Source organism: Artemia franciscana, chromosome 10, assembly GCF_032884065.1.
Source record: "Artemia franciscana chromosome 10, ASM3288406v1, whole genome shotgun sequence".
NCBI classification, from domain to species: Eukaryota; Metazoa; Arthropoda; class Branchiopoda; order Anostraca; family Artemiidae; genus Artemia; species Artemia franciscana.
Genome location: NC_088872.1, coordinates 15,658,654 through 15,680,687, shown reverse-complemented (window position 1 = coordinate 15,680,687; position 22,034 = coordinate 15,658,654). Strand labels below are relative to the sequence as shown.

Below are 22,034 nucleotides of genomic sequence, written 5' to 3'. Positions count from 1 at the left end.
CATGGGAAAACAATCCATATTCAGATCTATACCGCATTTCTCTAACGATTGCCCTTGAGCTTTGTTGATGGTGATTGCCAATCGAACATTCCCTGTGTCCTCGTCGTCATTTATATATCCCCCTGTGCCCCCGGCGTCCCCGTTGTAGTTGTGTCCCTGTGTCCTGGTCGTCATTTATATTCCCTGTGTCCCGGTCATCATTTGTGTGCCGGTATCCCAGTCTGTAATTTCTCTTTGAGTGTCCCGATCCTCATTTATATTCCCTGTGTCCCGGTCGTCATTTGTGTCCCGGTCTGTAATTTCTCTTTGAGTGTCCCGGTCGTTATTTATATTCCCTGTTTCCCGGTCGTCATTTGTTATCCGGTGTCCCGGTCTGTAGTGTCATCTTTATAATGACGTCATATACAAAGCCTTATATACTTATAATGACGTCAAATGCAAACCCACAAACAAACAAACATGCATATATACAACTTATTTTTATATCTATAGATACAGTTTCTTTTTTAGTTTTTTTTTCTTTTTTAGTCTTTTCTTTTCTTAGTTTTTTTCTTTTTTAGTTTTCCTTTTTGTTAGTTTCTTCTTTTTATTGATTTGTTTTCTTCAATTTGTCAATGTTCATTCTAAGATTGACACTTGAAAAAATCTTTACGTGCCAAGCATGCTAAAGCTCCAACAATTTATAATAAACCTCAAATTTTGGGTATCTGTTTTAAGGTTTTCGAATTACTTTAATCTATTGTCAAAATATATTGAAATATTTTTGCAATTCCCAGTTTTTTTTAGTTTTTTCTTTTTTGTTAGATTTTTAGCTTTTTTTAGTTTTTTTTCTTTTTAATTTTTTACCTTTTTTATTTTTTTTATTTTTTTACGTTTTTTCTTTTTTTAATTTTTTTTTTAGTTTTTCCTTTTTAGTTTTTTACCATTTTTCTTTTTTAGTTTTCTTTTTTTTCTTTATTTTTCAGCGTCACTATGAAATATATATCGCTAAACCTTTGTTTTTTGAACAAAAATCTGGTAGGCATTGATGACCTTATCCAAGTCAAAATCCCAAACCCAATCATCATCGCTATCATTTTCAGTTTTGATACGTTTTGGCTCTCGCTGTCCAGGTGGATTTTCATCTAACTGCGCGGTTTTGCGTTCTTTAACCGCAAGCCTTTTGGCATTAACCTTTTGAGCAGATTCCTCGGCTGTTTCTTCTGCCATTGTAGGATTTATACTAAAATTTCCCTTTGAATTAACTATTTCAGCAGCTTCCTCGGCTGTTTCTTCTGTCATTTTGATATATATACTAAAGATTCCTCTTTACGTGCTAAGCTTGCTAAAGCTCAACAATTTATAATAAACCTCAAAATTTAAGTATCTGTTTTAAGGTTTTCGAATTACTTTAATCTATTGTCAAAATATTTCGGAATATTTATGCAATTTCCAGTTTTTACATTTTAGTTTGTTTTCTTTTTCTTCTTCAGACGTCATATGTCTGGCGTAAAAGACATAGTGTAACAGACATAACACACAAACAACTTATCTATATATATAAAAATAAGTTGTCTGTCTGTCTGTGGATCAGGTGACGTCATGTTTCTGTGTCGGCTGACGTCATGAAATTAGTTGTCGTCATTTTTGCTTTGACGGTGACGTCATTCAAGATATTTAAGACATATATGTTCACGTAGAAATCTATTAATGTTTAAGTTTAAAATGACTGATGAACTTACAATGGCAAAAGCCGATGAAGATGCTCAAAGAGTCTATGCCAAAAAACTTGCTGCTGATAGAGAAAGTCAGAAAAGAAAGCGTGCCGAGGAATCAAAAGAACAGCAAGGAAACAGGCTTGAGGCTAAAGAACGCAAAACCGCGCAGTTAGATGAAGATCCACCTGGACAGCGAGAGTCAAAATATATCAAAACTGAAAATGATAGCGATGATGATTGGGTTTGGGATTTTGACTTGGATAAGGTCATCAATGCCTACCAGATTTTAGTTAAAAAAACAAAGGTTCGGCGATATGTATTTCATAGTGAAGCTGAAAAATAAAGAAGAAAAAGAAAACTGAAAAAAGAAAAAATGTAAAAAACTAAAAAATACTAAAAAGAAAAAACACTCAAAGAGAAATTACAGACCGGGACACAAATGACGACCGGGACAGAGGGAATATAAGTAACGACCGGGACACTCAAAGAGAAATTACAGACTGGGATACCGGGACACAAATGACGACCGGGACACAGGGAATATAAATGACGACCAGGACACGGGTATTTAAGAATATCGTTCAAAGACAAATTTTTAATTGTAAGAAGACCGTTGAAAGACAAATTTTCAATTGTAAAATGACTGAAGAACCTACAATGGCAACACCCGAGGAAGCTGTTCAAAACGAATGAATTCAAGCCGAAGTAGCTGAGTTGGTAAAGCGTTATGTTTCAGGTTCTAGGTCCGAGAGGCTCCAGGTTTGAACCTTGGCTTTAGCATTAATACAAAAGAAGAAAAAAACTAAAAAAGGTAAAAACTACAAAAAAACTAAAAAGAAAAATATATATATATATATATATATATATATATATATATATATATATATATATATATATATATATATATATCTTCTATATATATAAAAATAAGTTGTCTGTCTGTGTAACGATGACTCTGGTCTAACATTTTCAGATCAATTGCTGGCAATTGGAAACGGAAAGCTCCCAGTAGTGGAAAAGCCAAGAATGATGTATATTCGCAATTTTTATGTAGTTTGAAACATATATATAAATCTATCTATATTCACAGGTGGGACACAGGGACACAACTACAATGGCGCGTAACTAATATGGCGCGTAACGACTTACGCGCGCGGGGGGGCTTGGGGGGGGCGCGAAGCGCCCCACCAACTAGGTGTTGGGGTGGCGCGAAGCGCCACCCCAACAGCTAGTTTTTATATAGATAGATAAGTTGTCTGTGTGTCGAGTGACGTCATGTCATCAGGTCGTCATTAAGACGATGACGTCATTAAAGTTATTTAAGACATTCGTTCACGGAAAAATGTTTTATTGTAAAATGACTAAAGAACCTACAATGTCAACAGCCGAGGAAGCTGCTCAAAGAGTCTATGCCAAAAATCTTGCTGCTGATAGAGAAAGTAAGAAAAGAAAACGTGCCGAGGAATCACAAGAGCAACGCGAAACCAGACTTGCTGCTAAAAGAGAAAGTGAAAAAAGGAGGCGTGCCGAGGAATCACAAGAACAGCAAGAAAACATGCTTGCGGCTGATAGAGAAAGTAAGAACAAAAAGCGTGCCGAGGAATCACATTAGCAACACGAAACCAGACTTGCTGCTAAAAGAGAAAGTGAAAAAAGAAGGCGTGCCGAGGAATCACAAGAACAGCAAGAAAACAGGCTTGCGGCTGATAGAGAAAGTAAGAAAAAAAAGCAAAACTCCCACGTGCAATATTTCCAAATCATCTGGGATGGGTAAAGTATTGCAGCAATGCAAACTCATTATTTGGGACGAGTGCACAATGGCACACAAAAAATCGCTCGAGGCTCTGGATCAATGTTTGAAAGATTTGCGAGGGAATTCGAAACCCTTTGGCAGCACATCAATATTGCTTGCGTGAGATTTCAGGCAAACATTACCGATAATACCTAGATCAACCCCTGCAGACGAAATGAATGCTTGCCTGAAAAATTCTAATTTATGGGCACACGTAAAAACATTAAAATTAACTACAAATATGCGTGTCAGATTGCAAAACGATGACTCTGGTCAAACATTTTCAGATCAATTGCTGGCAATTGGAAACGGAAAGCTCCCAGTAGACTCAATTTCAGGACGTATACAACTACCTGCTGAATTCTGTAATTTAGTGACGTCCAAAAACGAATTGATTGAAAAAGTATTTCCGAATATTCTAAACAATTATAAAAATAATAAATGGCTAAGTGAAACAGCGATTCTTGCACCCAAAAATATAGACGTCCACGAAATCAACAATATTGTTTTGACCAAGATTCGAGACCAGGCAGTCCTTTACAAGTCAGTCGACACAGTTTTGGAACCAAATGAGGCGGTTAATTATCCATCTGAATTTTTAAATTCCGTGGATCTTTCAGGGTTTCCACCATACGTGCTACAACTAAAAATAGGCGTACCAATAATACTGTTAAGAAATATCAATCCACCAAAGCTTTGAAATGGCACGCGACTTGCCGTAAAAAAAACAACAATGGAAAACGTAATAGAGGCCACAATCTTGACAGGGCCTTTTGAGGGTGAGGCTGTTCTTATTCCTCGCATTCCCATGATTCCAACGGATCTGCCTTTTCAATTTAAAAGATTGCAATTCCCAATTCGATTAGCATTTGCAATCACCATCAACAAACCTCAAGGTCAATCATTAGAAAAATGTGGTATAGATTTTAATACTGATTGTTTTTCCCATGGACAATCGTACGTTGCATGTTCGAGGGTCGGTAAACCTGACAATCTATTTATATGTAGCGACAATTGGACAGCGAAGAATGTTGTATATTCGCAAGTTTTACGCAGTTAATTTGTATTGTATCTATCTATCTATATAAAAACGAGTTTTGTGTATGCATGTTTGTTTGCTTGTAAAAAGAGCGTTTGCATATGACGTCATTAACGTAAGGCTTTCTATATGCACAGACAATGGGAAAGCCAAGAATGTTGTATATTCGCAAGTTTTACGTAGTTCAAAACACATATATAAATCTATCTATATTCATAGGTGGTACACAGGGACACAACTACAATGGCGCGTAACGACTTACGCGCGCGGGGGGGCTTGGGGGGCGCCCCACCAACTAGGTGTTGGGGTGGCGCGAAGTGCCACCCCAACAGCTAGTTGGACTATAAGATTCACAAGACCTTATTCTTTTTTGGGACACACGTCACAATGCCCTCGCATAGTGTAATCAGTACAAATTGCCGCGCAATACAAGATTGGAAAAGTATCGCCATATATTCGACTAGTATTTTGGTACCATAAATCAAATGCTCACGTTGAAGTCGGTAAGAAACCAGGAGCTTTGCCTTTATTAAGGAGATGAATTAGCGTAAGAACTGACGATGGCGCAATAGAAACAAGATTTCAGCTATGATCTAGTTGAGAAAAATGGCTAAAGAGAGAACCTGCCGAAAAGTAGGGTCCAGTGGTGAGAGGCTACTAGAGAATAACGAGGAGAGGAGTTTTTTCCAGGAAGTTGCATCAATAGGGTTAGAATGTGAACAAGACGATGAAGCGAACTTTGATACGCTGCTCCTAGTACCTGCGGATGATTTTTGATATCACGAGACAAAATATACACTTGCCTTCTCTAGAAGAGCAGTACAGTTTTCCAGTACTGTTTTCTAGTCGATTTGAGGATCTTAAAAATTAAACCAGATCTGGGACGATCACAATCCACCCAGATCTTAAACCAAAACTTGTGACGGTTCTTTGCAAGTTGTAGTTCTGGGTAATCGCTCCAGCCCTTTTTCAGTGCACCAACCTTAATTATCTCACATGGTACTGCCGCTTATGTGGCTTCTTTAATCGAAGGAATAATCTCAGTAAGATAGCAATTGAAACTTTAAATGTAAAAACAAGTTTTTTCAATTGAAAGTAAAGAGAAGCATTACAACTAAAAACGAACAAAAATCGTCACTGCAACTTTTGACAACTCTATTGTTGAAAAATGTTTTTATTTGGTTTTTATTAATAAGTTCTTTGGTGAAATCGACTCTTAACTCTTTAAATAGCTCAAACACAAAAGATGATGTAGACTGTATTTTCACCAAGATATCTCTTGCATTCAACGTAAAATTTCCCAAGACAGTCTTAAAAATGTCATTGGAACCAACAACTAATTATATAATGTATTCAAGCTTGATAAAACATGTAAAGAGTACCTTGTTGGTTTTTGATCGGAAATGTCTTGCCCTATATTTGACTTATTCTCATAGTCTGTGTTGATCGATGGCGTGACATCAACATTACCGTAAAGAGCCAGAGGCACACATTTGGTTAATTGAAACGACACTGTTGAAAAACGACATTAGAAAATTAAAATTAAACGATAAAATAAAACAACTCTATCAAACAGTTCTTGGTAACGAACTGTAGTAAGGAAAGACCCGGCTCAACAGTAACCCAAACTCTAAAAAACGGAATTTTGATACCAATAGTTAAATCAAAAGAATCACATTTTAATGTTGATTTTAAATATATAAATTTCATCAAGTTTAGTCTTACCCATCAAAAGCTACGAGCCTGAGAAAAATTGCCTTATTTTAGAAAATAGGGGGAAACACCCCATAAAATTCATAGAATCTTAACGAAAATCACACCATCAGATTCAACATATCAGAGAACCCTACTGAAGAAGTTTTAAGTTCTCATCTTCAATAATGTGGAATTTTTATTTTTTGCCAGAAGAGGCAAAAGGGGCTTTTCCTCCTCAACGCCCCGCTTTTTAGGCTAAAGTTTGACTCTCTCTCTTAACTCTACATTTTAAAACAGTAAACAACTTTAGCGTAAAGAGCGGGGCGTTGAGGAGGAAAAGCCCCTTTCATATACGGAGTAATTTCTGTTCGTTTTAAGTTTTAATTTCGCTCCTTACTTTCATTTAAAAAACTTGTTTTGTTTTTTTTGTTAATTTCTGGACGTTTTTGAATTAATGCATTTTTGATCTTGGCTCTCCGTTCATAAATAATTAAAACGAAATTTGCATATTAATTTTTTGGGCAAAATGGCTTTTTTCATAGTTTTAATCGGAAGATTTTGAGAAAAAAGGAGGGAGAGAGGAGGCCTAGTTGCCCTCGAATTTTTTGATTACTTAAAGAGGCAACTATAACTTTTAATTTCTTACGAACGTTTTCATAAGTAAAAAATATACGTAACTTACGAATTAACTTACGTAGCGAAGTTTTATATTCGTATGTTTTTATTGCGTATATGAGGGGGCTCACCCCTCGTCGATACCTCGCTCTTTACACTAAAGCTTAAATTTTATCCCAATTCCTTAGGAATGACCCCTGAATCACGAAGGCCGTAGAATGAATAGTTGAAATTACTAAAAATACTTTAACTTAAAGAGCGAGGTATTACGAGGAGGTAAACCCCTCATATGCGTAATAATTTCTGTTCGTTTTAAGTTTTAATGCTACTCCTCACTTTCAGTAGAAAAAACTTTTCATATTTATTTTTTCATTGTTTTTTTTAAATAATACTAGAAAATCCTGCGCCCCTCCATTGAAAGTCTCTTCCCCCATGAGAAGTTCCTCCATGGAAGGATCTTCCCGCGTAACCCCCCCCCCCCAAGCCAAAAAATCCCCCTGAAAACGTCTGTACACTTCCCAGTAACCATTACTATATGTAAACACAGGTCAAAGTTTGTAACTTGCAGCCCCTCCCAAGGGGACTGCGGAGGAGTAAGTCGTCCCCAAAGACATAGTTATTAGGTTTTTCGACTATGGTGAATAAAATGGCTATATTAGAATTCTGATCCGGTGACTTTGGGGAAAAAATGAGCGTGGAAGGAGGTCTAGGTGCCCTCCAATTTTTTCGGTCACTTAAAAAGGGCACTAGAACTTTAATTTCCGTTAGAATGAGCCCTTTTGCGACATTCTAGGACCACTGAGTCGATACGATCACCCCTGGAAAATAAATAAATAAAAGAACAAAAAAACAAATAAACACGCAACCGTGATTTATCTTCTGGCACAAAATGCGAAATTCCACATTTTTGTAGATAGGGGCTTGAAACTTCTACTATAAGGTTCTCCGATACACTGAATCTGATGGTGTGATTTTCGTTAAGATCGTATGACTTTTAGGGGGTATTTCTCCATATTTTCTAAAATGAGGCAAATTTTCTCAGGCTCGTAACTTTTGACAGGTACGACTAATCTTGATGAAACTTGTATATTTAAAATCAGCATTAAAATTCGATTCTTTTGATGTAACTATTGGTATCAAAATTCCATTTTTTAGAGTTTTGGTTGCTATTGAGCCGGGTCGCTCCTTACTACAGTTCGTTACCACGAACTGTTGGATTCATACAAAAAAAGAGTAATTCATTTATCAAAAGTTTTCATGGAGTCTGTTTCTTTCCTTCTAGATATCTGTACAGTCCAAAAGCCATTAAGCCTTCCATTCAATATGTAGTGAAACTTATCTAAGGATTGGTTTAGATTCTTTTCATTGATTAATAAATAAAAAACTGTAGATCTACCCAATGCACTACTAGATATGAATAAGTGGCCCAGAAATTTGCCCAAAAATGAGCCAAATTACAGTGTTCAACCAAATTAGTCTATAACTTGAAGAAAAAAGCAATGTACGCCGTTGGACACGGAAATTTTAATGAGGAAATTTTTTAATCCTTCTTCTACAAATGTACATGCTGGTCCTTGTAATTTGGCTCGTTACCATTTATGTTAAATACCAAAGGCGTGAAGGATTAGCTTTTCTGTACTGTTAAATGTTCTTAAAAAAAATACCTGAAAAACAAAAAGGCATGTAAATTGAAAAAATTTATTTAGCTAATTGCTTTTTTCCAAATAGGATTTGCAGCTAATTTTTTCCCTTTAGCTTTTTTCTTCTTGAGAGCTTTTGCAGACACGTGTCTCTTTTGCTTCTTTGTGATCCATTCGGGATACTGATTCTTCGAGTTCCTCATCGTTTTTACATTGTATATATCCTTCTCGACATCCATTTTTTCCGTGGAGGTTGGTTCTTTCTCCTAAAAAAAAGTCAAATTTTGAAGACATTATAAGTAGTCTACTCGAATAAAGACAGGTAATTGATCCAATTTTGTCTGCAAATACATTTTTTCTTATTATGGTGAGAGGTTGTTACTTTAATAAAAACTAAAAAAAACTATACTTAAACAAAAACAAGAAAAAATTCTAACAAAAGAGTCAGCCTGTTTTAGAGGAGAAATTCAGAGAAAATCAAGATTTAATTGTTTTGGAGGTGGGATTGGCCATACTGCCCCTCCCCCTTGGGCCATTTTCGTTAGGAGGTTGGGCAATAGCCCCCCTTTCTATGTAGTCGAAAGGTTTGAAGAAATTCAGAACTTATTTTGAGTTTTTCTGGTCATTCCAGGCAACACCCTAATCCCAGTGTTACAAATAATTTTTCGTTTCTATTAAATCCATGTTAGTACACCAATAACTTTCTTGTATCCAGTCTCATATTTCCTTTACTCTCAACATATAATGATGTTGATGTTCCGGTCCCACAGGGAGCCCCTTCTTTTAACACACCTCCTGTACAGTAATATCAAAACTAGAAAAATTGCCTTTCCCTTTCTGTATTTTTGAGGAAGGGGGGAAAGCTCTCCTATTTGGAGATATGTGTAAACTAAAATCTGACCCCCCCCCCTACTTTATTGGTCACTCATTGTTTAGTTGTTCCTTTCTATATCCATTCATTCGCTCTGGCCAGACAGTACGGGATGAGAGTAGCACCAAGTTAACAAAGAGGGGATATCTCCCGTGACAAAATCACTCTTAAGTTGTTTAACATTACGTTTCTGGCTTTAAAAAATATTGCATTAGCTTAAATAAAAAAAATAATCGGTAACCAAAAAATGTTTTTAAGCTCACACCAGCATTACGATAATGAAATGTTTAACTCTTAATATAAATTGATTAATGGGCGTACTGTACCAAACTAAACTCTTTGTCAACTGTATTTCATCTATTATTTTCTACAGTTTTCCGCAGAATTTTATATTTAATGTTTTAAAGTATTCTTTTTGTATGCATTTGACAACTTTTAACATCAACATGAAGATTCAAAATGTTTTATTTATAAAAAAAAAAAGTTTTCTTACAATTGTTAACAATTTCCACAATATGAATAAGTTAAAAAAAAAATTATAATTTTCAAACGTAAGTAGAATTGAAGAGTTTTTTTTTACGAATAGAATTTCTTAAAATTAACTTTAAGATATATTATTTATCAGTTAATTGATTTCAAATAAAATATTTTCAATCAATTCACTAAATTTCAATTAAAGAACTTATAAAAAACAAAAATTTATTTGCTTCATAAAATCTTAGTTATATAAATAACTTTCACTCACTTTCCACGAGTTTTCATTACGTCATTTCTATAAAAACTAAATTAACGACTCAAGATTAAAAATTTTAAACTGCGTCAACTGTACCCCATGATTTTGAACTATGCCCATTCTGCATACACACACACACACACAATTAAAGCAGAAATACAAAACACTAAAAGGAATCAGCAAATCCACCAATCAATAATGAAAAGATGGAAACAGGAGCCACTCGTCTATGCTCCCAATAGAGGTTATATATAAAAAAGAGCCATACCCATTCTGCATACACACACACACAACTAAAGCAGAAATACAAAACACTAGAAGGAATAAGCAAATCCACCAATCAATAATGAAAAGATGGCAACAGGAGCCACTCGTCTATGCTCCCAATAGAGGTTATATATAAAAAAGAGCCATACCCATTCTGCATACACACACACACACAATTAAAGCAGAAATACAAAACACTAGAAGGAATCAGCAAATCCACCAATCAATAATGAAAAGATGGCAACAGGAGCCACTCGTCTATGCTCCCAATAGAGGTTATATATATAAAAAAGAGCCATACCCATTCTGCATATACATACACAACTAAAGCAGAAACACAAAATAAAAGAAGGAATCAGCAAATCCACCAATCAATAATGAAAAGATGGCAACAGGAGCCACTCGTCTATGCTCCCGATAGAGGTTATATATAAAAAAGAGCCATGCCCATTCTGCATACACACAAACAACTAAAGCAGAAATACAAAACACTAGAAGGAATCAGCAAATCCACCAATCAATAATGAAAAGATGGCAACAGGAGCCACTCGTCTATGCTCCCAATAGAGGTTATATATAAAAAAGAGCCATACCCATTCTGCATACACACACACACAATTAAAGCAGAAATACAAAACACTAGAAGATATCAGCAAATCCACCAATCAATAATGAAAAGATGGCAACAGGAGCCACTCATCTATGCTCCCAATAGAGGTTATATATAAAAAAGAGCCATACCCATTCTGCATACACACACACAACTAAAGCAGAAACACAAAATACTAGAAGGAATCAGCAAATCCACCAATCAATAATGAAAAGATGGCAACAGGAGCCACTCGTCTATGCTCCCAATAGAGGTTATACATAAAAAAGAGCCATACCCATTCTGCATATACACACACAACTAAAGCAGAAACACAAATACTAGAAGGAATCAGCAAATCCACCAATCAATAATGAAAAGATGGCAACAGGAGCCACTCGTTTATGCTCCCAATAGAGGTTATATATAAAAAAGAGCCATGCCCATTCTGCATACACACACACACACAATTAAAGCAGAAATACAAAACACTAGAAGGAATCAGCAAATCCACCAATCAATAATGAAAAGATGGCAACAGGAGCCACTCGTCTATGCTCCCAATAGAGGTTATATATAAAAAAGAGCCATACCCATTCTGCATACACACACACAACTAAAGCAGAAATACAAAACACTAGAAGGAATCAGCAAATCCACCAATCAATAATGAAAAGATTGGAAACTCATCTATGCTCCTACTAGAGGTTATATATTTAAATCGAGCACACTTTAATATATCAAACGTTGGCTGATACAGGATTTAAACTAACTCAAAATATAAAAAGAAGCTCTTATTTATTAGAACTAACTTCTTCTTTTGCAGCAGTCACGGGCTTTTCAGTCGAGACTATTCAGCCCTTTTCCTTTTGACTCACTCTGTGAGATGGACAGGGCTACTGAGTTGGTTTGTCCTTATTTATCTTGAATCTGTTCAGATTTCTTGCAGTAAATCTTTTGATACTAGGAGTTGAATTATAAGAGAATATACATTGAGTTCTGTGCTCTGATAAAATTACTAATTTGGTAAATTCACTTTATTATAATAATTCTCTAGGATAGACGTTTTTTAAAGTATAAGCATAAAAATACATAGATAAAACAAGAAGAAGAAACAAATTATTCATGTTTCCTTAAACAGTCTGAACACTCTTTTTCTTGGGGTGCCTCCCCCCCCTCATAGGGCCACTCTTGGTAACAGGAAGGGTAATAGCCCTCCTTTGGAAACAAGAAGACATAGAAATGTAAGAAAGTAGGAAAATGAGAAAAATTTCTAGTTAAATCTAGTAAAAGCAAAGCTTCCAGTAACACTTGGCCCCCCACCACGGAAATTTTCTGGCAGTGCTCATGTGCATCATGAATGAAAGTTTAGATCATTTTTTTTAAAAACATAGTTTTTTAGCCAAATATTCCATTTCTTATGTTTCCCATTCTTGATCTGCCTTTCCTATTTCAATTTTTTGTGCTACACTTGTCTTGATGTGATATCCTGCTAAAATTTGCTTTTACCTTCATCTCAGCATCCTTCTTAGCTTCTTCTTCTTGTTCTCTTATTTGCTGAATGGCTAAAATTTTCTTTAGTGTTTCTGTAGCTTTTGCATCATACCTTACTCTCTTTACAGCTTTCATTTTCTGCTTCCATTTGCTTCGAAGACTTTTTGCCATTTTTATGTTATAGATTAAAATCCCTAGAATAAAAGGAACAAAAAATTGTCAATGTAACAACGAGAACAAGCAATTCTATAAACAAAGCATAAATATGGGCAGTCATCAATAAAAATAAGCAAAATTGTTTAGCAATAATACCCAAAAAATCAAAGGTTAACCTACTCCCTATAACCAGGGTTGAGAAACCAACTACAAACTGATTTCGTAGCAGAAAGTGCAACACTATGATGCTTGTACAAATTCAGCCCATTTGTAATAGTGGTAGCCATTTCTTGGAAACTAGCCTACTCTTATCTTAATCTCATGTTATCAACACATATTTAAATGCTATTTCTCCAGCCTATTCTCTCTACTCTTTGCTATATATTATGATATCTCTATTACCTATTCGCAAGTCCTGTTAGGATGTCCAACTTTCTGTGTTTGGCACCAAGATGCCAAAATACAAAATGTTCAGCAATCATCATCATCAATCACTTAAACATAATCTAGTCACCTTAATATTTCTCTCATTATACTCCAAAAAAGGGGAGTCAAGCACCAATTTTCATACATCTTATTATTTGATATATGGCTATTCAAAAGAATAGCCTACTTAAAACTAAAGTTCTTCTAAATATCAAAATTTATTAAGATCCGATTACCAACTTGTAAGACAAAAATACTTCATTTTTCTAAATTTTCCTGACCTTTCAACCCCCCCCCCCGATAGTCGAATCGAGGAAAAACACTTTATCAAGTACTAATAATTGTTTCTGGATTACAATTCTCTATGATTTCTAGGAGCATTATTTGTTTCATGAAATTACTATTTTTCAATAAGGTCCATAGCTTTTTTAAAGGTCATGGCAATAGTTATTTGAATTCAGAACAGAAATCATTGTTGCAGTATCAAACCAGGAATGTTGGTTATCAAGAAATAAAGTTTTAGGTTTGTAACATCAGAAAAATATTGAGCTTTGTGGAAAGCTGTATCCAGGCAGGGGGTGGGGATTTAAAGCCCTCCCCCATCCGAAATGTTTGTCTGACTGGAAAAAACATAACAAAACATATATAAATAGCTTTTTGATGTGTTAAAAATAAATTCCCCTTCCCCAAAGAAAGATACTGGATATGACCCTGGCTTTAGGGTTTGTTTAAAAGCCATGACATTAAAGATCTGCTCTGGTACCAAGAACCAAAAAGCAACATTAATTCGTTTTCCAAATAAAGGCAATTAGCCAGATTAAAAATTACTTTTGCATGACAAAATTAAACTGAATCTTAGTCCTTGCAATATATAGTCTGGTTTGTTTTGCCAGAGCCTGAATGATGATCTGGCAGCTTTCCAGTGAACACTGATATTAAAGGGAACAAAATTGGCTTTGCTAGCCAGCTTGTGATAATTTCCCAAAATGTAAATACTTTAGCATAATAACATCAATAATGTCTATATTATATTTTGTATATCCAACTTAGAACTTTGACTGCAACCACATGCAACTGTGACTACTTGTAACTGCAACTGCTGCTACTTCTACTATAATCAAATTACTCAAAAGGGTTTAAGTGCATCTAGATTATCAAGCTGCACAGATGTAATACCTCGGGAATGGAATAGAGTATCAGGCTGAAAATTCCAGGAAAAGCTGAGAGGGATATGAAACTAAATTAATTCAAGAAAGACAATGTATGCTCAATTTTAACAGTTAATCCCCAATCCCTCTCTTATGGTCTCATATAGTCTAAGGCTATGCAGAAAAAAGTAACAAAATAATTAATGAAAACTGAATCAGAAATAGATAAAAACAGGAGAAAAGCACTATGACTCATTGACATTTGTAGCACATAATGAAGTAAGAATTCTGTCATTTTTGGGTTAGTTTCTTTATATAGCCTAGGGCTATATGAGATTGTTAGAGGGGACTGGAAAAGAACAGTCAAATAACACAAACCTAATAATCCTAAATATTGGACTTAGCAGTCTACAAATGTCTCAATTGTTCCAGGATGTCTTCTTCTGAAGAAGCCAAATTCTAGACCTTTACCAAATAATTTAGGTGAATTTTATAGTATATAACATAATTAAGCTTGGACAAAAGTCAATACATTACTTGATGCTCTTTTTTAGGCTCTTTCATAATTCAATAATTATTTCTACAGTAAATTCCATTTCAACCCCTTCAAAGGCTTAAAATGGCCTATAGTCACCAAAAGTTAAAAAGCATATTTTATATGAAAAAACTGGCTAGTGAGAAAAATTGCCATTTGTAGCTGTTTCAGGAAGGGTAACTATTATTTTCCTTAGTTTTAATAGTAGAATGTTATTTTGAAAACAAATTTGCCAAAATTTTAAAAACTGCTACAAATCCCTCAAAAATGTAATTAGTTTTGGTGTTGTCATTTTTGAGGGTTTCAGATGCTTTTTAAATAATTCTTATAAATTTGTTTTCTTAATAACACTTTACTATTAAGACTACAGAAAATAATAATTACCATTCCTGAATCAGTAACAAATGGCAATTTTTTCTTACTATACTTTTTTAAAGATGTTTTTAAACTTTTAGCAACTAGCCTTTGGAGAGTTTTATCTTTTGGGGCCCCATTAACAGGGGTGCAGCTAAGGAGGAGGGGGCTCCCCCTCACATATTTCCAAGGTGTCAGCACATACTGTCAACACCTTGGAGTTTAGCTTATGTTTTTAGTTTAGTTTGGATTATGTGTAACTATTTGCTGGCACCAAGGACAATTTGTCAGTGTATTCTTTATATCTTCCCCCTAACTCAAGGCTTAAGCTACACCCTTGCCTATTAAGGGATTAAAATACTATTTGCCCCAGAAATGATTATTGAACTGTGAAAGAGCATAAGAAAAGGCATCAAGTAATGTTCACTTTTATTTTAGCTAAAATATGTTGTAAACTACAAATTTACTATATTTTATGGTAAAATGCATTTAATTTTAAGTCCTTTATGGATCCTCAAAGAGGATACTTTTTCTCTTACTTTAGATATGGCTTGTACACCAGTGTTAGCATAAATCTTGTTAAAACTAGTTTACCCATAAATTGAATCAACAACAACAAAAAATCAAGAGTCAATAGATGCACAGGAAATATAATAGCCTATGCACTGTACATTTGGGTAAGGTTAGAAAGGCTAGGTTAGGTAAAAATAAGGTTAAGGTTAAAAATAAGGTAAGGTTAGAAAGGCTAGGTTAGGTAAAAAAATTGAATTTGCAACAGAAACAAATGCCATATTTGGATTTTGGATGAAATTCTAATTATAGAGGTAAGGTTGTTTCTTGGTTATCTGAATACCCTAAAAGTTAGGATTATAGTTTCACTACTTTTTGCTATCTTGGAAAGGGGTTAGGAAAATAAATCTTTCAGGGATGATGGGTCTACAGACTGAAGTATGTCCTAAGAACATATTTTAAAATGCCTACCTTGATTCCTTCCTCCTCTTTTGGGCACTGACCTTTAAAATCTTAGTGTTATAAAAGTGACAACTTGCAAAATAGCCTAGATCTTCAGTTTCAATGAAGTATAACATGGGCTAACTGTTTTCAGCTTCACAATTTTGCTGAATCCTAATTTTTCAGGTTTCAAATCTTCAAATACATTTCCTAAATTTGAAAAAGCCTATTGATAGCCTATGGCTTAAAATCCTAGCCTACTAAATAGGTAACAGGAATCATGTTTTCAGAACTAAAACTAGAGAAAAAGAAACTGATAGGCTAAGTAAAAATTAAGGTAAAATATGGTTTTGGTAAAATTTTAATAGGCATAGACCAGTCAAGCAGGCAAATTTCTAAGACCCAGAAATTAAAAGAGGGCTAACAAAGAACCTTGGCAATAGGCCTGCCTCAACAGAGTATGTTCTGGCCCTGGATTTTTTATTGAAATCTTCATTTCCTAACCTATACCCTTTCCAAGATAGCAAAAAGTAGCTAAACTAAAAGTTGACCCTATATTATAACTCTAACCCTATCACCCAGACAATTTATTTTTGACTGTCAGATTTACCTAGCCTACAAGAAGATATGGCTAATTTACATTAAACAAATCCTTACTCCTCTTTATCATTAATAATGAGCCCTTACAACATAGTAAACCTAATGCCTACCCCAGTAAACAGCTCAAACAACCTTTTACTTCAAACCTTTTTCACAAGAAGCACGTGGAAGAAATTCAGATGTAGATTGAAAAATTGTTGTTGGCATAGACTGAAGAATTGTTGTTAGACAAGACTTGTTGAAAAGTAAATAAAATAGTTATAATTTCTAGCTAATGTCTGCAGTTCATAGAATCATTTTCTGATCAGAAAATTTGATTCGATAATTTAATTAACTGAAAATTTGTAGACATTCAAAGTATTTCTTTTTTTGTATCTTTATTTTTGATACTTAAAATTTCTGCACGTGATAGTTAGTTAGAATTAAAATATGGCTGTAAGATTAATTTGAATGGATTTGGTTTCTAAACTAAGGGTCCTTTAGGTGAATTTCTAGTGCACGAATACCTGTAAAGGAAATATGTTAATAATTTAAAAGAATTAGGCTGACCTATCCCCAATACAAGGCTATAATGACTGGTTTAATGCTCTTCCTGGATCAAGAAGGCAAGAGGCCTGTTAGGCTAAGAAAAAAGAAAGTGATATTTTGGCTTAGTGGCTCAAGAGAAGGAAATTTCAGTTAAATTTGAATTTACATGATTTAACCAGGATGAAAGTGAATACATCACTTGATGCCTTTTCATAGCTCAATAATTTTTTATGTATATGTCTAGAGGACTAACTAGAAAGAAGAAACCATGGTAAGAAAATGATTATTACTTCATGATATTCAGAATAATCATAGCAGGGGCTTAATTTTCTATGGGGAAAAGAATGGCAACTGCCCCACCCGGACCTTGGTTTACCCCTCACCCCTCCATCTTCCAGTGTGACATCCCCCCAGCTGAAATTAAGTCTCTTCCAAAATCTTGTCAAGACTAATATAAACCTGCATATCCTAATTCAAGCTTCATCAGAAATAGCCTAGACCATTTATTTTTAGAACATATTAACCTTTATAGTACTATAAAGTATCTTTGTAGTCTAAATAGTACCTTTATGGAACCAGATGGCCTAATTTTTAGTTTTTAGTGTCATTTTCACTTTATCTAGGAAAGTTGGCTCCAATTGTGGTAAATTATAGCAATTAAGTATGAGTTAGTGCTTGTTTTCCACAAATAACACTATGTTTTCTCAGTGCCAATATATATATATATACATATATATAACTGACCCCTGTCATGTGTTGCTGCGGTTCTGTGCACCCCAGCAACACATAGAGTGTCAGCTAGTTAGTTGGCATGAGGACTGACCCCTACCAATGTGGGGTGTCAGTGCCAAAAATTATTTACCAAATGCATTGTCTGTAGGAAGGCCCAAAAACCAAAAACTTGCAGTTGCAGTTACTATAAATGATGATTCTTTGGAACAAATGCCTGAACTACCACTTTTTTTCTGTTTTTTTTAATTGCTAGTTTTTGTGCTATTTTTTTTTTTTTAGTTTTTCTTGTGTTTTTTCTTTTAGTTTTAATGGCACTTGATATTAACCAAGTGACATGTAGCAATCAAGAATTCTGTTGGTGTGTCTTTCCCAGTTTTGCTAGTTTAGGAACTTCCAGATAAGCTAGGACAATGAAATTTGGAAGGTGTATCAGGGACCAGACCAGATTAAATTAGAAATAGTTGTTTCCCCAATTCAACCATGTGGGGGGGGGGAGTGGGAGGGAGTATAATTCATAAAAATTAGGAAAAAGAAGTATTTTTAACTTATGAATGGATGATCAGATTTTAATGAAATATGATGGTTAGGAGGATATCTTGTCTCAGCTGTTGTTTTAAATCCCAACCGGATCTGGTGACATTGGGAGGAGTTGGAGAGGGAATACTAAAATCTTAGAAAATGCTTAGAGTGGAGGGATTGGGATGAAGCTTGGTGGGAAAAACAAGCACAAGTTGTAGATATATGATTGATATAACTGGAACTAATCTGCTTTCTTTGGGGGAGTTGGGAGGAGGGTTAATTCTGAAAAATTAGAAAAAATGAGGTACTTTTAATTTACAAAGGAGTGGTTGGATCTTTAAAAAAAATCATATTTAGAAAAACCTTGTAACTCAGATTGCTTAAATCCAGTGTCATTGGGGGCAGGGGGAACTGGAAATCTTGGAAAAGGCTTAGAGTGGAGAGATCCAGATGAAACTTGGTGGGAAGAATAAGCACAAGTCCAAGATACATGGCTGACATAATTGGACTGGATCCACTCTCTTTGGGGGAGTGGGGGGGGTAATTGGGAAAAATTAGAAAGAACAAGGTATTTGTAACTTACAAATAGGTGATCAGATCTTAATGGAATTTGATATTTAGAAGGATCTTGTACCTCAGAGCTCTTATTCTAAATCTCGACCAGGTCCAATGACATTGGGGGGAGTTGGAGGGGCAAGCTGGAAGTCTTGGAAAATGTGAAAATTGAAGTATCTTTATCTTATGAATGGGTGATTGGATCTTAATGAAACTTGATATATAGAAAGATTATATGTCTCAGATGCTCCATTTTCAATTTGAATCAGATCCGGGGACATAGGAGGTAAGAGGGGGAAAACAGAAATCTTGGAAAACGCTTAGAGTGGAGAGATTGGGATGAAACTGGATGGGAAGAATAAGCAAAAGTTATAGATACATGATTGACATATTTGGAACAGATTCACTCTCTTTGGGGGAGTAGGGAGGGGTATTAATTCAGAAAAATTAGAAAAATAAAGGTATTTTTAACTTAAGAACAGGTGACTGGATCTTAATGAAAATGGATATTTAGAAGGAACTCATGTTTCAGAGCTCTTATTTTAAATCCTGACCAGATCTGGTGACATTGGGGGGAGTTGGAGGGGGAAACCGGAAATCTTGGAAAACACTTAGTGTGGAGAGATCAGGATGAAACTTGGTGGGTAGATTAAGCAAATGTCATAGATATGTGGTTGACATAACCTGACTGGATCTGCTCCCTTTGGGGGATTTAGGGGGGTCTAGTGCTTTGGCAAATTTGGTGCTTATGGACATGTTAGGACAATGAAAATTGGTAGGCATGTCAGGGACCTGCACAAATTGACTTGATAAAGTCTTTTTCCCTGATTCAACTATCTAGGGGATGAAGGGAGAGGAGAAAATTAGAAAAAAGGTGTAATTTTAACTTATGAGTGGGTGATTGGATTTTAATGAATTTTGATATTTAGAAGAACCTTATGTCTTAGAGCTCTTATTTTAAATCCTGACTGGCATTAAGCCTCTGAATTTCCTTTTGAATCTGACAGAAGGGGGTGATATAAAAAAATTAACTTTCATAACTGAAAATTTATTAGCATTAACTTTCATCTTGGACGTAGAAGCATCCTTTGTGACATCATCAAGTAACATCATAATGAGCTTTTAATATTTCATCAACAAATTTCAAGTACAGATAGATTGTCCACATACTTTCATCACTTTGTTTGGTCAGTCATGAGGCTAGTAGCCATTATAAGGAATGGAATGGGACCCATCAGGGTTCCCTGAGGGCCCCAAAAAAGATAAGAAGGGGATCAGATGAAATATTTTTAAATTTAAGCACTTGAAAACAATTTGTTAAAAAGGTGGCAACAATTTGAACAAGAAAGGGACTCACTTGAAACACTGTCAGTAGTTTACTTACAAGGATACTGTGGCCAATTAGTCTGAATGCTTTCTGGAAACCAATTAATAAAAGATTCGACAAAGTATCAGGGTTTTCAAGGCTTTTAAGAATGGTGTCAAGAAAACTAACAAGGTAGTGTGAAGTAGATGTCTCCTTTAGGTATCCAAACTGTTTTAAGTCAATAAGTTCAAGAATCTTTGCCTTCAACCAATTAGCTAAGAAACCCTTGTACATTTTTAAGAAAAATAGGGTTAAGATGATTGGTCATACTCCAGTAAAATTATTCAGGCCTCACTTTTTTGGTTTGGAGTAATATAGCCCAGCTTTAATTACAATGGGTAACATCTGGAATTACTAATAATATTAAAAATACTAACAAGGAGTGTTGATAGTTTATCAGTGAATGCTTTTATTAGATCAAATAGGATATCAATTTGACAAATACTGTTTTTTTTTTTAGTTTATGTAATTTTTCTGTTATTTACTTTGCTGAAATTTCCCGAATTTTATCTTTTGGAGTTTCAGGGATTGGATGGTTTTCTGAGAGAGGGGGGAATGCTTGCCAATACTAGCTAGATGTTTATTCAGCTCATTGGCAGTCTGTTCAGGCAGTTCATCCAGAAGGAACTTAAGGTTCTTGCACAAGCAACCCTGTATTTCTTTCATTTTCTTAAACCATTGCTGAGGTTTGCTCTGTTTTAAGTAATTCAATTTATTCTTACAATAACTCGAAGCAGTATAACATATTTCTTTCTTTATTTGTTTATGGAGGGTTAAGGCATCATCTTTCTTCCCAAGGTGAAAAGGTTTTAGTTTCAAATGGATTAGTCCTTTTATTTTTTCTTTAATGTAAGATTGATGTGAGAGCATACCTTCTTGTTAACCTCTGGGAAACAATTTCAGTAATTTGTCATTATTTTTGTTTGAAGCAAACTAACCTTGGAATTAAGATTTACACACGACACAACATCATCCCAACTCTCACATATAATCCAAAATTAAAAAGACCCTGACTTGTTATTGGCCAGTATGAAAATTCAGAAGCTGAGTAATTTGTTTTAAAAACTAGCAGTGGTTTCAATCGTAGCATGAAATGATAGCTACCACCAAGGGGGAAGAGTAGTTGGAGTATTGTAAAAGGTTTTAAGGTTGGTGCAAATAACATTCAAACTGGTTCCACCTTTTGTAGTAGGGAAATCAACAATTTGCTTAAGCTTCAGGTCTTTAGAAAGATAATAAAGACTTAGATCATTTGCGTCTCCTGCTATAAATATGCCAGCATATGGACATTTGTCATCACAAAGTCACGACTTGCTTGTAGAGAATCATGAAAATTACAATGAAAACAAGTATTCTGTCTCAGTGAATAATAAAATGAGCAAATAATCAAATTAGTGTAAGGCCAAGGCAGGCATTTGGGCTTAGTAGATATCTAAATGATTCCATCACCATCACCTAGTCCTGACACATGGATAAGTGTAGGAGATAGGCAATCAAAAGTGTAGTGGGGCTGGCTGCAAGATGTGTTAACTATAATTGTTCTGCATATTATAAAGCATATTGCATATTATCAGAAACTTTAACAGAAAGTTAAAAAACACAAAAATTTAATCCTAATTTTTGAAATGACAAAAAATTAATCACTATTTTTTGAAATAACAAAGCAATTAAACTCTTATTTCCAAAAAAAACCACTAATTTCTTTAAAACAAAAATGAAACACTTATTTATT

The 22,034-nt window shown here is 34.8% G+C and overlaps 2 protein-coding genes across 7 annotated transcripts in view; one reads left to right on the top strand and one right to left on the bottom strand.

Annotated features, from left to right (window-relative positions):
• Positions 1 to 8,522: 8,522 nt before the first annotated feature.
• On the bottom strand, positions 8,523 to 16,799 carry LOC136031835 (protein LLP homolog). 3 transcript variants are annotated; one of them, XM_065711667.1, is made up of 3 exons: positions 16,713 to 16,799; positions 12,448 to 12,626; positions 8,523 to 8,744 (listed from the first exon to the last, which is right to left on the bottom strand). In XM_065711667.1, the coding sequence occupies exons 2-3, from the start codon at positions 12,601 to 12,603 to the stop codon at positions 8,541 to 8,543; spliced, it is 360 nt and encodes a 119-aa protein (XP_065567739.1). In that variant the 5' UTR covers positions 12,604 to 12,626; positions 16,713 to 16,799; the 3' UTR covers positions 8,523 to 8,540. The 3 variants fall into 3 exon arrangements, with proteins under 3 accessions (XP_065567739.1, XP_065567740.1, XP_065567741.1); XM_065711668.1 differs by having other exon boundaries at positions 16,749 to 16,793; XM_065711669.1 differs by having other exon boundaries at positions 16,735 to 16,789.
• Positions 16,766 to 22,034, top strand: part of LOC136031834 (transmembrane protein 208-like) — a 24,896-nt gene continuing 19,627 nt past the window's right edge. The window contains exon 1 of one of the 4 annotated variants that reach the window (XM_065711666.1): positions 16,766 to 16,847. Coding sequence is in view for 2 of the 4 variants with exons in the window: in XM_065711663.1 (XP_065567735.1) it covers positions 17,032 to 17,037 (6 nt within the window). In the remaining 2 variants the exon portion in view is untranslated. Of the gene's footprint in view, positions 16,848 to 16,978; positions 17,086 to 17,223; positions 17,402 to 22,034 lie in introns of those variants that run through there. The other 3 variants (XM_065711663.1, XM_065711665.1, XM_065711664.1) reach the window with 3 other exon arrangements.

Excerpts from the sequence above, each read along its gene's own strand:
- LOC136031835 (XM_065711667.1), bottom strand. The coding sequence starts at position 12,603 with ATGGCAAAAAGTCTTCGAAGCAAATGGAAGCAGAAAATGAAAGCTGTA. Across the intron at positions 8,745-12,447 it reads AGAAGGATGCTGAGATGAAG|GAGAAAGAACCAACCTCCAC; the intron begins GTAAAAGCAAAT and ends ACTTTTTTTTAG.